At 39.5% G+C, this 13,748-nt stretch overlaps 1 protein-coding gene across 1 annotated transcript in view; it reads right to left on the bottom strand.

Annotated features, from left to right (window-relative positions):
- The window catches only part of LOC103369956 (obg-like ATPase 1), a 42,476-nt gene that overhangs the window by 27,379 nt on the left and 1,349 nt on the right, over nt 1–13,748 (bottom strand). Inside the window, exons 3-4 of the mRNA XM_008298823.1 lie at nt 9,102–9,245; nt 7,323–7,450 (exon numbers count right to left, since the gene is read on the bottom strand). Of these exons, the coding sequence (XP_008297045.1) occupies nt 7,323–7,450; nt 9,102–9,245 (272 nt within the window). The remainder of the gene's footprint in view (nt 1–7,322; nt 7,451–9,101; nt 9,246–13,748) is intronic.

Here is a 13,748-nt window from a genome sequence, read left to right as displayed (position 1 = left end):
CAAACAAACAAACAAGTTAAAAAAAACTTCCTGAATACCAGTTAACCAATTAGAGTTTTCCTCACACTTGACCAACATCTTAACATTGGTTTCTTTGTTGATGATGTAATTTCCTCATTTGTATCTAAGTGAGAAATCAAGTTGTTGGCTAGATGGTGTCTTAGAAAAAAATATGTTCTAATTGGCTTTGTTAGACTTAGAAGGCTCTGTGTTTGTACTACTGTTTAGAAAGTAAAAATACTGTCACTGTTCAGAATAAAGGATAAATCTGTCAATATGTTTTTTACTATTATTATTTTAATCTATCCTTCATTAAACATTTTTTACAGTGCATTTGTTTTTTGTATGTTTACCTGAGGAAGGGTGGAAAACTCTGAAAGTATTCAGAATAAATGCTTTCAGTATGAAGACGAGTCGTTACATTTATGGGATTCTATTGACAATTTTTTTTTTGAAGTAGTTAATAAATAGTTATAGAGCATAATTTCTGTAATTTTAGTAAATCATTGGGCATGAGATCACATGTCAGACACTGAGAAGATTGAAAACACAAAGGTTACTGTCAATGTGTGCTTTATAATTACAGTGTGAGCACATGTTTCCACTGTTTACTTGCTGTTTCTGGCTCTGGTCCCTATCAGCAAATATTAAATCTGTTTTTTTTTTTTTTAACTAATATTGACAGTTTAATCAATGCAACAACAGATTCAGCATCTGAATTGTTGACAAATTCACTCATTGCTGAGTACACTGGGCAGACTGAGGTGTTTTGGACGCTTGTCAAGTTTGAGGATTTGTGAGTTGGTGAGTGATAACGCTGAATTCCTGGAGAGCAGCCATTACTGGCGTCAGTGGGGAGGCAGGTCAGCCATAAATCATCTCTGTCTGAATAGTCAATCCAGTTTGCTTGTAACGCCTGTAGCTAAACAATCAGTTTGATTTTTTATTTTTTTTAACCGTAGCATTTAGAGGAGAGCGGGATGACGTCTGAATGACGCAACAAACAAATACAGTGTGGCAACAATGCATTTAGGTACTCACTCTTTATCATCACATATGTGTAATAGTGATTCATGTGGAAGTCACTGGGGACACTGAATCTCCTTGAATAGTTTGAAGTTTTTAGAAGTGAGTGAGGAGGACCGATTTTTGAAACGGCACAGTTGTGAAGTTTTAAGAAAGACGTGCTGATTTGAGCTATGTTAGCCCCACAACCAACAACAGAAAGAGAACGTGATGCTCCCAAAGTGTTTGAGGAATCCTTAATCAACAATTTCCCTGAGGTTTGTACCAAAGGGATCAATAAAGTTCTATTCTATTCTTCTATTCTAATCCATTTCTTGTTTCGTACAAAACCGAAAACAGGCTTTTATCTATGATTATAATCTGATGAAAAACACAAAAATGCATGTTTTATACCTAAAAGTCACAACCTGTCAGCTGTCTAATGTGTGTGAACATATTTGTAATTAATAAAATAGAATATTGGTAATAATGATTTCACCTTCAGTACAACTGCTACAGTCAAATACAAGAATTATCCTCTGAATTAACGCAGTAGCTTATCGGTCTGCAGGTACAAGTCCTGGCTTACATGGGAATATAACTGTAATTTGAGCAGTTTGTAATGGAAATGCAGACAGATTTAGCAATATTCCTATTCATTTTGATGCTGAGCATTAGATGAGAAGACCAGTGTTCTGCAAATAAGAAGCTAGTCAGTTAGCTTAGCATAAAGATAAGAAGCAGGAGGCAAACAGCAAATCTGACTCCACCTATCTATACCACCAAAGCTCAAATCAAAACATTATGGGTATGCTTAATGAATGCAAAAACAACAATTTGTGGATTTACGAGATGTTACGTCTTGACTTTTACTGGCTGGGGAATCTAGTTGTATCTCTGAGGTGGTAAAGCAACCAGAAGAGGGCCAGTCTTACCTTCCCCCCCTGTTTCCAGGTGGCACTGCTCCTTTGGCATAAAGGCCAAACAGCATTACAACTACTTCCACATTCATAACATGATGCACACTGGTCCAAAAGTCTTTCCCCGACACAAATTCACTGGAAATGGAAACAGATGCAAACTGCTGAATAGATATTTCTGACCATCACAAACGCTGTGAAAAGGACTAATTTGACTATCAGAATTTGATAACATTTGGAAAGTCTGCAGGAGCAATATGTTTATTTTATTGCATCCGATTCATGTGTGCAGAAGGCCAGTAGGTTCACCTGCAATAGGATGCTAATGCTCCTACAGTTGCAGAAACAAGGTGGATATTTTTCAGAATATGTGTGATTGATCAACTTCAGGCACCGTCTTTGAATGTGGTGTCCAGTTCTTATTTTTCCTGTTTCTTTCTTTTCTTGATTTCCAGTCTACATGAGGAAAACCTTGAACAAAAAGAGCAATTTTTCGTAAAAAGCTAAACTATTCCTCTAAATTGGCACGTTTTAGGGTTAGATCTCACTCATCTAATTCACCAGATGTAGCTATAAGCCTGACATTGGTCACACATTTCTCAGGATTCACTCAGCTATCTACATGTTGCTGTTTTTTAAATCCCCGTCGGAGCCCTGCTAGTTCTTCTTTGTGAATTAGCAATTTTGATGGCTGACCTCTCTATATGCAAAAACAATTCCCCTGTCACAGTTGTGAGTGAACACCATCGTAGCATCCTGCTCTTAGTGATCGGTTCAAAGCAACACATACGTCGTTCTTTTCTCCCTGTAGCAGAATGATAATGAGGTGCAGTCAGACCATTCTACACAGCGCTAGACAATGGTCAGTCTATGTGAGACCAAACACTCACCAGCAAAGAAATTGTCTTGCTTTTGATAAAAAAAATAAAAAATACTGGACAATGCTTTTTGCAACTTCCCACAGCACAAAGTGAAGTTCTTAAACGTCTGATGTGTCAAAGCAGCAGCCTAAAACCAAAGATGTGCAGCTTACATTGATCTCGTGTAACTGCCAACAACTTTAACGCCCTTAAAGTTCAATCTGCACTGTCAGGCAGCAGCAGACAAGCAAGAAGAAAGAAGCCCAACTTAACCAGGAATTCAGGTGCTGAAAAGCATGAATATCACAGTAAGAGAGTAATTCTCTGCCAAAAATAACAGCTACTTTCCAGCTGCTTGGCCACAACCGCAGAAAGTCCCTCAAGATTAAATGTGCTGTACCATGATGTCTTAAGGCTAAGGTCTCGCTGAGTGCCGTGCAACCGTAAATAAGTCTTCATTAGAAGTGAACTAGAGGTTTCCTACAGTGACGGGGAGGTGGGGAGGGCACCGTGTGAGCATTCAAACATCTAATTGCTGGAAACCAAACATCTGGGAATAAGGCCAGGTGAGCTGGCAGAGCTGTTAGCGGGGAACAGAAGAGTAGATGAAGTAGAACATGTCTGTGTCTTGTCTCAGGCAGTGAGGATCCAGCAGCTTTCCAGTGACTGCAGAGGGACTGGGAACATTTAGCCTGCAAACCATTTCGTTATGAGACCAGGAAACACCATGCATTCACGAGAATCAGCTTTCAGGATGTCATCATGTACTTTAATAGTTTTTGGAGGGTATTGTTGAAAGCAAATCCTCTGTTTACACAGGCTATTCAAAGTCATTAGGGGATGAAATATATTCATAATGTGCAGAGCAGACATCAAGAGGAAAATCCCGTTGAGCTACTCCCTGGAAAAAGTTGAAGAGAGCAAAGGACCGTGAAGAAATCTCAGACCAGATTGGCAAAAACTTGTCCTGATAGCTAAAGTTTAACAAGACTTCAAGACTTAATTTCATCAGACTGAGGTCAATTGCTTGTTTCCTCAGTTTGCGCTAACAATCATACAACCGCGCCGAGCTGTTTCATGTTACTAATGAAACCCTATATAAATGCTCCTGCTAATTCGCAGACAAAATACATACCACTCCAGACAGGGAAAAAAAAGCGTGAACCCCCACAACCATATAATCAAGCTATATAAAAGCAGTGGCTTCGGCATTGCAGTCTGCTTAACACCAGATAGATATAATTACAAAACAAAAGCAGCTTTGTTTAATGGTTAACTTGTGAAACAAACCACATTGTTTCCGAGGACTTCACAAGAGCGGAGACAATGGCATGCCAGAGCAGATAGCTGCAGACGCACACACAGAAGAAGGAGAAGTTCTCGATTTCTATTTCTGATTGTTGTGAAGGTTTGTCTTCTTTGTGCGAGTAGAAACAAAAGAGTTGGTTTTGGGTGAGGATCTGGTCTATACATTTGAACTGTGGGCTTTTAAAACCACACATATAACAGGGTATATAAAAACACATATAACCCACACATGTAATGCTAAATCAAATATATACATTAAAATCTTCTTCTGTTAAAAGTCCTTCAGAAGAATAAAGGTGATGTCATTTCAGATTTTTCTTTCTATCAACAGATCCGTGAGAAACAAACAAATGATCCAACATAAGCTAGCAGTATTTTCTGTGTAGCCTGATAGAGCTTATTCCCCTGTGTGATCTCCAGTGCTGTATAAATACTATTATACCCCGCTCAGATTGACAGTGTGATGTGGGTTAGGGGATCCAGCTATATGGGTCAACCCATGTCAGCCGAGCCGCCTTCACAATCTTTGCGCTGGAGGCGGGTCGGACTCCTACCTGGCTCTGGTAACCTGGTGCTGCCATCAGGAATGGAAATTAATTCAGTGATACCGATGTTTAAATGTCATTTAATCAAGTGGCCGCGAAAAATGAGTGGGAGAGAGACGGGAAAATAAAGCGTGCACATGTGACGAGGAGAGAGGGCGCGAGCATATGGACGAACCGCTGAATTATTTCATAGAATTTAGTGCACTTCTACGGCTGATCAGGGATTTTTATGGAACCATGCTGAAGACTGGAGACAGTGGGAAGCAGCAGTCTCATGTAAGAGTCCTCTGAAGGACCACGACATGTTGAGTAGACGCACATCACACACATATCTACTGTCTGAAAAGCTTTGTGAATGGTGACAGCATACCGGTTCTGTTAATACTCAAAAATTCACCATATGTGCAATACTCTGCGGCTGCAAACAGCCTCCAACAAATGTATGAATTCCTCCTGTTTGTGTTCCCCAGTTGGGTTTATCCTTTCATTAAAACTACATATCTGTGAACTACATTTAAAGATTTACACCTTAAAGGATGACTGATTTTCTAGATCAACACATTCTGTTAAAAGACAACAATAAACTGAGTCCTATTAGTGAAGTATTATCTGTGCTGTCAATTTATGTCAGGACTCTAGATCTCAGCTGTTTATTGTTGTGAGTAACACATGAAAGCTCATCCTGGTCTCCAGAACCTTCCACTGCAGCATCTTCATCTATCGTTGCCTTGGTTGGGACTGCTGAGCACCAACCACAGCTGCACTACCAGGCTCTCACGGCTGTATTAGGGGTGTTAACAACAGCAGATGAGGTAACATTAGTGTCTGCTGGTAGCCTCACGATGCCTCTTTTACCTTCACTGTATTTTCCCTTTTTGAACACTCATACATGTGTGGTCCTGTGGATCTATCACACCTGACTTTCTTTTTGTGAGTCCTATTCATCAGACAGGGTACAATCTATAAAGAACTCTATCTTCTAGTCAACAAGTTGTGATGAGTAACCCAACAAGCAAAGCAGTGTGGGAAGAACCGAGTGTCTGAGCATGTGCAATGACCTCTGCCTTTCAGGATCTACTCTACGACAGAGTCAAAGTGCCATTTTTAGCAGATGGAGCGGTTTCTAACAAACTGTTTTGCACAGTGAAGTAACATGTCACCCAGTGTAATGCTGTGGCTCAGTGATGTGTCTTTAATAGCATTTAACCAACAATAGAAACTCTATGACACATTGGAAAAAGATCAATCAGGCTTTCGACTCACAGACAAAGCTTCTTAGTGGGATTAATGCATTGTTTGCTTTTGTCTTTTTTATGAGTTTTGCTGACAGTAAAAATAACTAGAAAATGTTATCCTCTAAGTAGGAACAAAGGGGTTTACGGATGACTAAGAATTATAAACCACTAAGAGACAGACTAACACATTTGTTGGTTTTGATCTTTTCATGAGATCTGCTGACAATAAATAATACAAAATTGTATCAGCCTTATTCTCTGACTTTTTTTATTTATTACAGAAACAGTTTATCTCACCTGACATGTCTTGTCCACTCTGTAAATCATTACTAAGTCTTACAGTGGGTGGTCTTCCACTTCCATTTCTCACAAACTACTCGAGTCATCATGCAGAAAAGGCTATTTGAAAATTGCACTGGAACAGAAGTAATATGTTTGTCAGTGACACACGGAGACAACTTAGGAACAATATAGTAAAATGGCCTTAATCTTAACCCTTTCTATCCGTGCCTGCCACCACCGACTCTAATCAGAGCTCTTTTCACACAGTGGGAAAGTCAATAACAGCATACAATCAGCAAACAAATTCAGCTATTTTTAAAGGAGCCTCTGCATTCATTTCAGTCGCAGTAATTTGAATTATTCTAGCGTGTAATACTTTAATTGTCTAAGACAAAGACCATGTCAGAGACACAGAAGAACCTGAGCCAGAAGAAGACTTGGAAAGTGATTTGAAAGCTGCCTCACAGAGGGACAGACTGGGAACAATTTGCTGGGATAATTATATCCGTACATTCACAAAGCAACAGAAGGCACTATTTAGAATCGCATCAAATAAACAACATTATAGGAAATATTAGAAATAGTAGGTGAGAATAGGATAGGGTGGATGAGAATAGATTCAGCATGTAAGAAAAAAAAAGGAAAATAGAAGAAAATGATGGTGTAATTCTCATAATATGTTTAATAATGCCTTACTTACCTCTTCTGTACCCAAACTAAATGAAAAGTGGCATTAGGAATCATATTACAGTAATATGTGCTGCTCCCTCTCTACAGTCTTGTACTGTTTCCAGCCCTCAAAATATACTACTGATTGTGTGAAGTCTAAACCAGGCACAGACCCTTTCACTAACCACTCTTGTGATTCTCATTCAGGGAGCCTCCCAGCAGGAATGTGAGGTTTGGTCTGACTTCATTTATTCTGGCTGTTATGTTGATCTTGGCACTGACCACACAAGATGCCCTGCTAAGCAAAGCTCCAGGAAAACTACGGCTTCTGCTTTCAAAGGCCTGGTGGGGGGAGCCTTGGCATGACCAAACGCAGTCGGTCGATGGAATCGCTTCAGCTACAGTATAGAAAATTAAATACTGCGCAAGTAAGTTTCATGTGATTTGTTGACAATGAGAAAGTCGAGGCAGGAAGGCGACCCCCGGCCTGTGACTCACGTGTCATGTGGAAGATGCCATCACAGGCGCTGATGTGGGACAGGAAGGCGTTTCCCAGGCCTTGGCCAGCATGAGCACCTTTTACCAGACCAGCAATGTCAACAACATTAAGGAACGCTGGGACTTTGCTGCAAACCAAGAAGCAAAAGGAACGAGTCAGATATTTAGGATTATATAGAAACCACAATACTGTGTGCTTCAGTCCAGGATAACTCAACCCTATTCAGGACTTTTGGGGTCTTTTGGACTGAAAGCCATTTGGTTTAGGTGACAGGTATTGTTTTTATTTAGTTATTTTTTAAAGATTTTTTTTTTAATATAAAAAGAGGGACATTTGTCATGCATTTGGAACCAAAAATACGTCAACTTATCAGAAAATGTATTTAATATAGTATAAAAGTCTATAATAAATACCAACAAATATTTTGCACATATTCTTTCTTGGAGACCAATGGACCCCGAAAGACCTTCTACATATGTCAACATGAAAGTCCTGAATAGGGTTAACGTGAAACTTCAAGTTTTTAATTTTACTCAGTTTCAGAGAGGAACTTTCTAGTTTGAGATTACACGGTTTTAAACTGCATTATAATACAGAGTGTGTACAAAGACAGCATGTTGCTTCTCCATCAGAACTGCAACACAGCATATAAAAACAAAGCATCCTCAATGCAAAGTGAACAATTTAGAAGATAAAGCTGTTGTTGGGTTTTATAACAAATTCCATGAAATGCAAATGAAAACTCCCAACAGACGTTTTTCACCGCAAACGTTTTCACTTGTCACCGTTTGGAAAGCTCAGGTGTAATAATGATGGCTGCATTCCACTTTGGGAAGGAAGGTTTTGTGCATGCTGGTTCACTGTCAGGGCTTACTGGGAGACCTAATGGAACTAAGCCATCATTAACTCCATTTGAGCTTTCCCTACTGTGACAAGTCAAAGTGTCTGCATTGAAAAGGGTCTGTGTGTTCAACCATCCCTCAGTGCTTCCTGACGACTCTTTCCTGGTCTGTGAATCTTTACTAGTAGGACACAAATACTGTTTATCATTTTAATTGGTTTAAAAATACTTCATATTTGCCTAAATCCATATGTTTTTAATGTATACTACTCAAAAAATAAGATTGATTATGAACTATTTTCAATTGGAGATAGATATATGTTTGGTGATTTTCAATTTGAGGCTCACTTTAATCATTTTTGGACACCAATGGATGTCAGTAGCATCTGGAAATAAGATGTTTGGCGACACTGATAACACACAATATGCTTAGTAGAATCTGTGAATTCATTGATGTTTGTCGTCTTATCATTGACTGTTTTTTCCAATATGAAATCTGTATAATATCACCAGCTGTATCCTGATAGAAGTAGAGTAAAGAGGTAGGTATGATTGAGCTGCACTACATTTTACTGCACAAGTATTTTTAATTCATGTTATTACTGGTGTAATTATGGATAAATAGAAACGCAATGGAATCCACTTTGCATATGTTTGGCTGATAGTATAGATAATATCAGCAGTACAACAAATCTGAAGTCAACCTGATTTAACAGGCCCTATAAATGTGTAGGAGAACCAGGTGCTGGAGGTTCACACGCCTCACATTTTTCTTTGAAAGGCGCAGAGCAGGGCAGCAACGTAACATCACACACAACACATCTCGCAGCTACATGTCAACAACATTGTTATATGTTTTATCATACCTATAGCAAGAGCACCATCACAGACTACATATCTGAAGTGTGAATAATACGCCAACGATGAGACCCCATACCTGGCAGGTTTGTGGAATTGGCAGAGGAAATCATAGCGTTCATCTGGAATGGGCACTCTGCTTTCATTTGGGTCAATGGTGCAGAAGGGGAAATTTTCAGCCGCAGCCTGACTCTTTGTCAGCACGTTGAAAAAGGTTGACTTCCTGAAAATAAAAACAGCAGTGAGGTCAAGGCATCCAAAAGTGCTGGTGTGTAGGTTCCATAGCATGATCCTGGAAAACCTCAGTAAATTATTAGAGGTAAACTTTATTTTCACACGAGACACGAAAGGTTATTCTAACGGCCTGAATATTTAAGCCCTTGACTTCAAAAAATATTTTGTAAAATGCTACGCCCATGACACGGTTAGATAATCCCATAATAGATCCGTTGCACATGGAATCAAGGGGCATTTAGATTTCTGATAGATCTCAGCTGTCGGACAGGATCAACAAAGCGCTGCCTCATGTTGTGGTCACAGAGAGATTTATTTTCAAGTGTACTTCAAGATCAACAGACAATGGTAAGTGTCTGACTGTAATAATGGCGCGGCAGAGACTATAATCCAAGACTTTCCATCTTTATTCTCTCACTTAGTGCTTCACATTGAAATGATTGCTAACTTCTATATGCATGAAATTGCTTGAGACTGCTAAAGTGCATACATTAATTCCTTATATAAAGCTGGACTGAGTCTTTAACATACTTAAAGGCTGTTCCTGGGTCACCTTGGTTTAAAAAAATAAAAAAAAAAACGAGAGAAAAGCAATCCACTGGAACTCTGCAACCACTCTCAGGTGAGAAATTTTAATTAATAATATAAACGAATGACAGAAAATTACTTACGTATGTCAGAGCAACTCTGAGGGTAACATGTTTATCAGTAATAAGAAAAGTGATGTGTATGGAGAAGTTTGCAGCCAGACTTTGGAGCAGTGTTTTCCCCACTGGTGGGTTGCAGAAAATTACAGGGGGAAAGATATATTTTTAGGTAAAGGCCCGATATCCACCTAGAAACTTTGACAGAGTTCACTATGGAGTAAACTACACTGAAAACATCACAGACAAAGATATATATTTAGGAAGTTACTTGGCATCATTGAGTGTACATAAATGCTCGGCACTGATTGTCCAACTGGAACTGTCCTGGAGGAATGAAAAAACATTTTGCCAAAAGATTTTCCCTCATTTGTTGTTTTGATGACAAGTCAATCTAAGTCAATCTAAGATTCTCTATAAACGCTAAACTGAGTTGAGGTCTAGTGAAAGGCCATATTATATGATTCATTCTCATTAAACCGTTCAAGGATCCCTTTTGCCCTGTGGTTGGGTTTTCACACTAAAAGACACCATTTCCATCAGGATCCAATGAGTGCCAGTGGATCCCCTCACTATATGGATCAAGCATTGAGGGACTTGTACACGACACAGTCACTCTTCCATTAGTTGAGATTAAGGTAAAGGATGCCTCATCTGACCAAATCCCTTATTTCCCAAAATCTCTGTTAACCAGTGTCTAAACTTCTAAATGTGCATCCATATTTGTAATGAGGAGTTTAGGCACTGCAGCCCTACTATAATATTCCTCTCTGCCCTGTTTACAGTCTGATCACGTCCTGCGCTGACATTCTTGAGCTGCTCTTCTGTCGCTGGTCACCAAACGTGCCCCGTCGACCACAGTTCCAACCTGATCTACCGGTGCCTCTACCAGAGATCTAAATGCAGGCGTCACTTTCCTCACTGCGGAGTCGTCTTTGTGCCTGAAGCTCCTGCCCTCCGTGGCCCAACGGTGAACCCTCTTTCAAACTCACTTAGAGCTTTTCCTCTTGACGTCTTGTTACAAAATCAGAATCAGCTGTGCCTGTTCAGCGTTTTTATGCCACAGAGCGTGATTGGATGTTAATTGCTTAAGTGTACCTTGCAGTGCACCTGTGTGGATGCATCTGGATTTGTTCGGTTTCTCCGTTCATTTACTCGGGTTTTTCCTTTAATTCGTCACTTGTCTGTAGACAGACTTGTCACATGGCCAGAGGTTCACAAACACCAACTGCTGATGGATGTAAGGAGGAGATGAAATCCACACAGTCGGCTGGTAAATAGACTAAGCAGATCCTAAGATTATTCTGTCAACTCATAAATCTGTTTTATCAATTAAAAATCAAGGTGATTATTGTCTTGTTAAAGGCAAGATAAAGAAACAGTTACACAGATGATTTAAGAAGATTAATTATTGCAGGATATACTTTTACATGACATAAATTTGACTCTGACCCAAAATACTTTCAGCTTTGGATTTTTCTGTCTGTTTATTTTAAGCATAAGCGACGGGCTAAACGTGTTTTTAACATCTTAGTTGTGGTTTCGTTCTTAATTCTTCACACTCATAGCTGATATTATTAGTAAATGCATTACACTGTACGTCACAGTAGAAGTTAAGGATCTGCTTGCTTGGTTTATACTTCTCCTTTATAGCTTGCTTTGACAAAGATTGATTATTTAATCAGATTTATAGGTTAAAACCAGTCCATTAAAGTCAACCTCTCCAATGGACTGTTTGACCCCAAAGTCGTAAGGAGCTGCATTGTGACTTGATGGATTAGACACGTTTAGGCGCTCCTGATAAATAACCAAAAAAATCTGCACATATAGTTGGTATTCAATCATAAATAAATGTCCAACCTTAGACCAAAGTAAGGGATGTTTTTCAATCTGGTTAATATTGAGATAAATATAAGAATACTTATGCCCTGTGATAGACTGGTGACCTGTCCAGGGTGTCTCCTGCCTTCACCCTGAGTCAGCTGAGATAGACTCCAGCTCCCCCGCGACCCTAATGAGGATTAAGCGGTGTATAGATAATGGATGGATGGATAAGAATACTTCAGCAGCATAAAGGTTGATGTTTGTGTTTAGGGCAGTCCATATCAGAAACCATGACTCCTAATCTCGTCTATCCTCCTTGAGGACGTGTGCCTCTTTGTTTTTCAGCTTGAATGCCTTGTTAATCTTAATCATCTCGGTTATCCTCATGCAAGCTGCCTAATCCAGTGTCATGATGACACTATTTCCCCGAGCACACATCTAACAGCTGAAATAGACTGGATAGCCGATATAAGAAAAACAATACAATAAAGATTCACAAGACACAAGAAGGTATTATTTAGAGATTTTTTTTAAAGACGCTTGCTTCTTAATCAGCTTCATGGAGCAAAGAGCGAAGCAAAAGGCAGTGTGTTCCTCAAGCTACGAATACAGTGTGCATCTATAAGGGGTTAAATGGACGGGACATTTTCCCGTCTATGAGCAAGAGAAAGGCAGTAAACATTCTGAACATGTGCCGATCTGAGTGTAGAAATAGCTGAAAGGTTGGCTGAATCCCACTCTCAAGTTTCCCATGTGTGAAGAATGGTCAGTTACGCCCAACTAACAGCTGGCAGGCATCTGAACATAGTTCATTCATGAAGAAACCATAGGAGGGTTGACAAGTTGTACTTTGACACAAATGTGGTGTGGCAGGCCACAACCTCAGTGAGTTCTACTTCTTAAACCAGGAAGAAATTGTGGTTTCTCTGTGGTTAGCAATGAAAACACTGGACACTAGAGAGTTAGATCTTTGTGCAATAATCTCCAAAAACCTGGCAACACAGCGACCAACGCACACCACATGTGAACAAACGTCTGTAGAAGCGTTGTATGCAGTGCTGTCCTCTACTACCAAGAGGACACATCTAAATATATACCAATTAAAAAAACAACCCGCATACTGTTTAACCAAAACTATTCCAGTGACTACATATTCAGTAACGGCATAATGTCTTAACATCATAGGCTTTTTCAAAACCTGCAGTTTTTCAGATCTCACGAAACTTTCTAGGCTGCTGGAAAACAACTGTTGTGTTGTAAACGGCTCGAAAAAAAAACATTTTATCAAGCTGTAAAAAAAAATAAAAAGATGAGAACCTGTCAGCTGAACAGAACATGACCTATCACTGTGGCCCTTCCTGTAACTCAAAGGGGGCTACAGGGAAGTCATGTAGGGTCTGTCCTGTGATTACGCCATGTCACTGATGTTGCTGAAGGTCTTTGTAGATGCTAACAAAATGGATTTGTCTGACCAGGTCTGACATGCAAACAGTATGTCAGGCTCTTAACTCACAAATTGCCCGAGATGTGAATGTGTTAGTGTTAGCGTGTGTGTTTTTCCCTGCGATTTGCCCACAGAGCCGTCTAGCACGTCGCCTCACCTCTGACCAGAGCGTGCTATGATGACTGATAAGTGGGTATTCAAAACAAACTGACAACACAGTTTGCTAATGCTTCTCATTCAATTATCATTTAATATTTTTCTGCACAAATAGTAGATAGTAGAACGAGTGTAGGTTAATTTTTTTTTGCTTTCTGGCTTTACCCGCCTCTACCTAGCTGTTGTGATTAATCTACTCACAACACACTGACTTGTTCAAACTGAGGTAGATAGTTGTGAATATACAAAGAACAGTGGGGAAAACGTATCTACAGAAGAAATCGTGTAATATTTATGATGCAAAAGGTCATAATCTACTCACACATACTGAAGTAGGCAGTGTTGAATACACAAACAATGGTGCAAACAGAACAACAACTGTCATGTGCAATACTTACGGTGCAAAAGGTCATGATGTGCAAAA

Source organism: Stegastes partitus, unplaced genomic scaffold, assembly GCF_000690725.1.
Source record: "Stegastes partitus isolate 25-593 unplaced genomic scaffold, Stegastes_partitus-1.0.2 Scaffold1353, whole genome shotgun sequence".
Taxonomy (NCBI): Eukaryota; Metazoa; Chordata; class Actinopteri; family Pomacentridae; genus Stegastes; species Stegastes partitus.
Note: the sequence above shows the minus strand (reverse complement) of the source record. Positions and strands in the feature narration are given on the sequence as shown.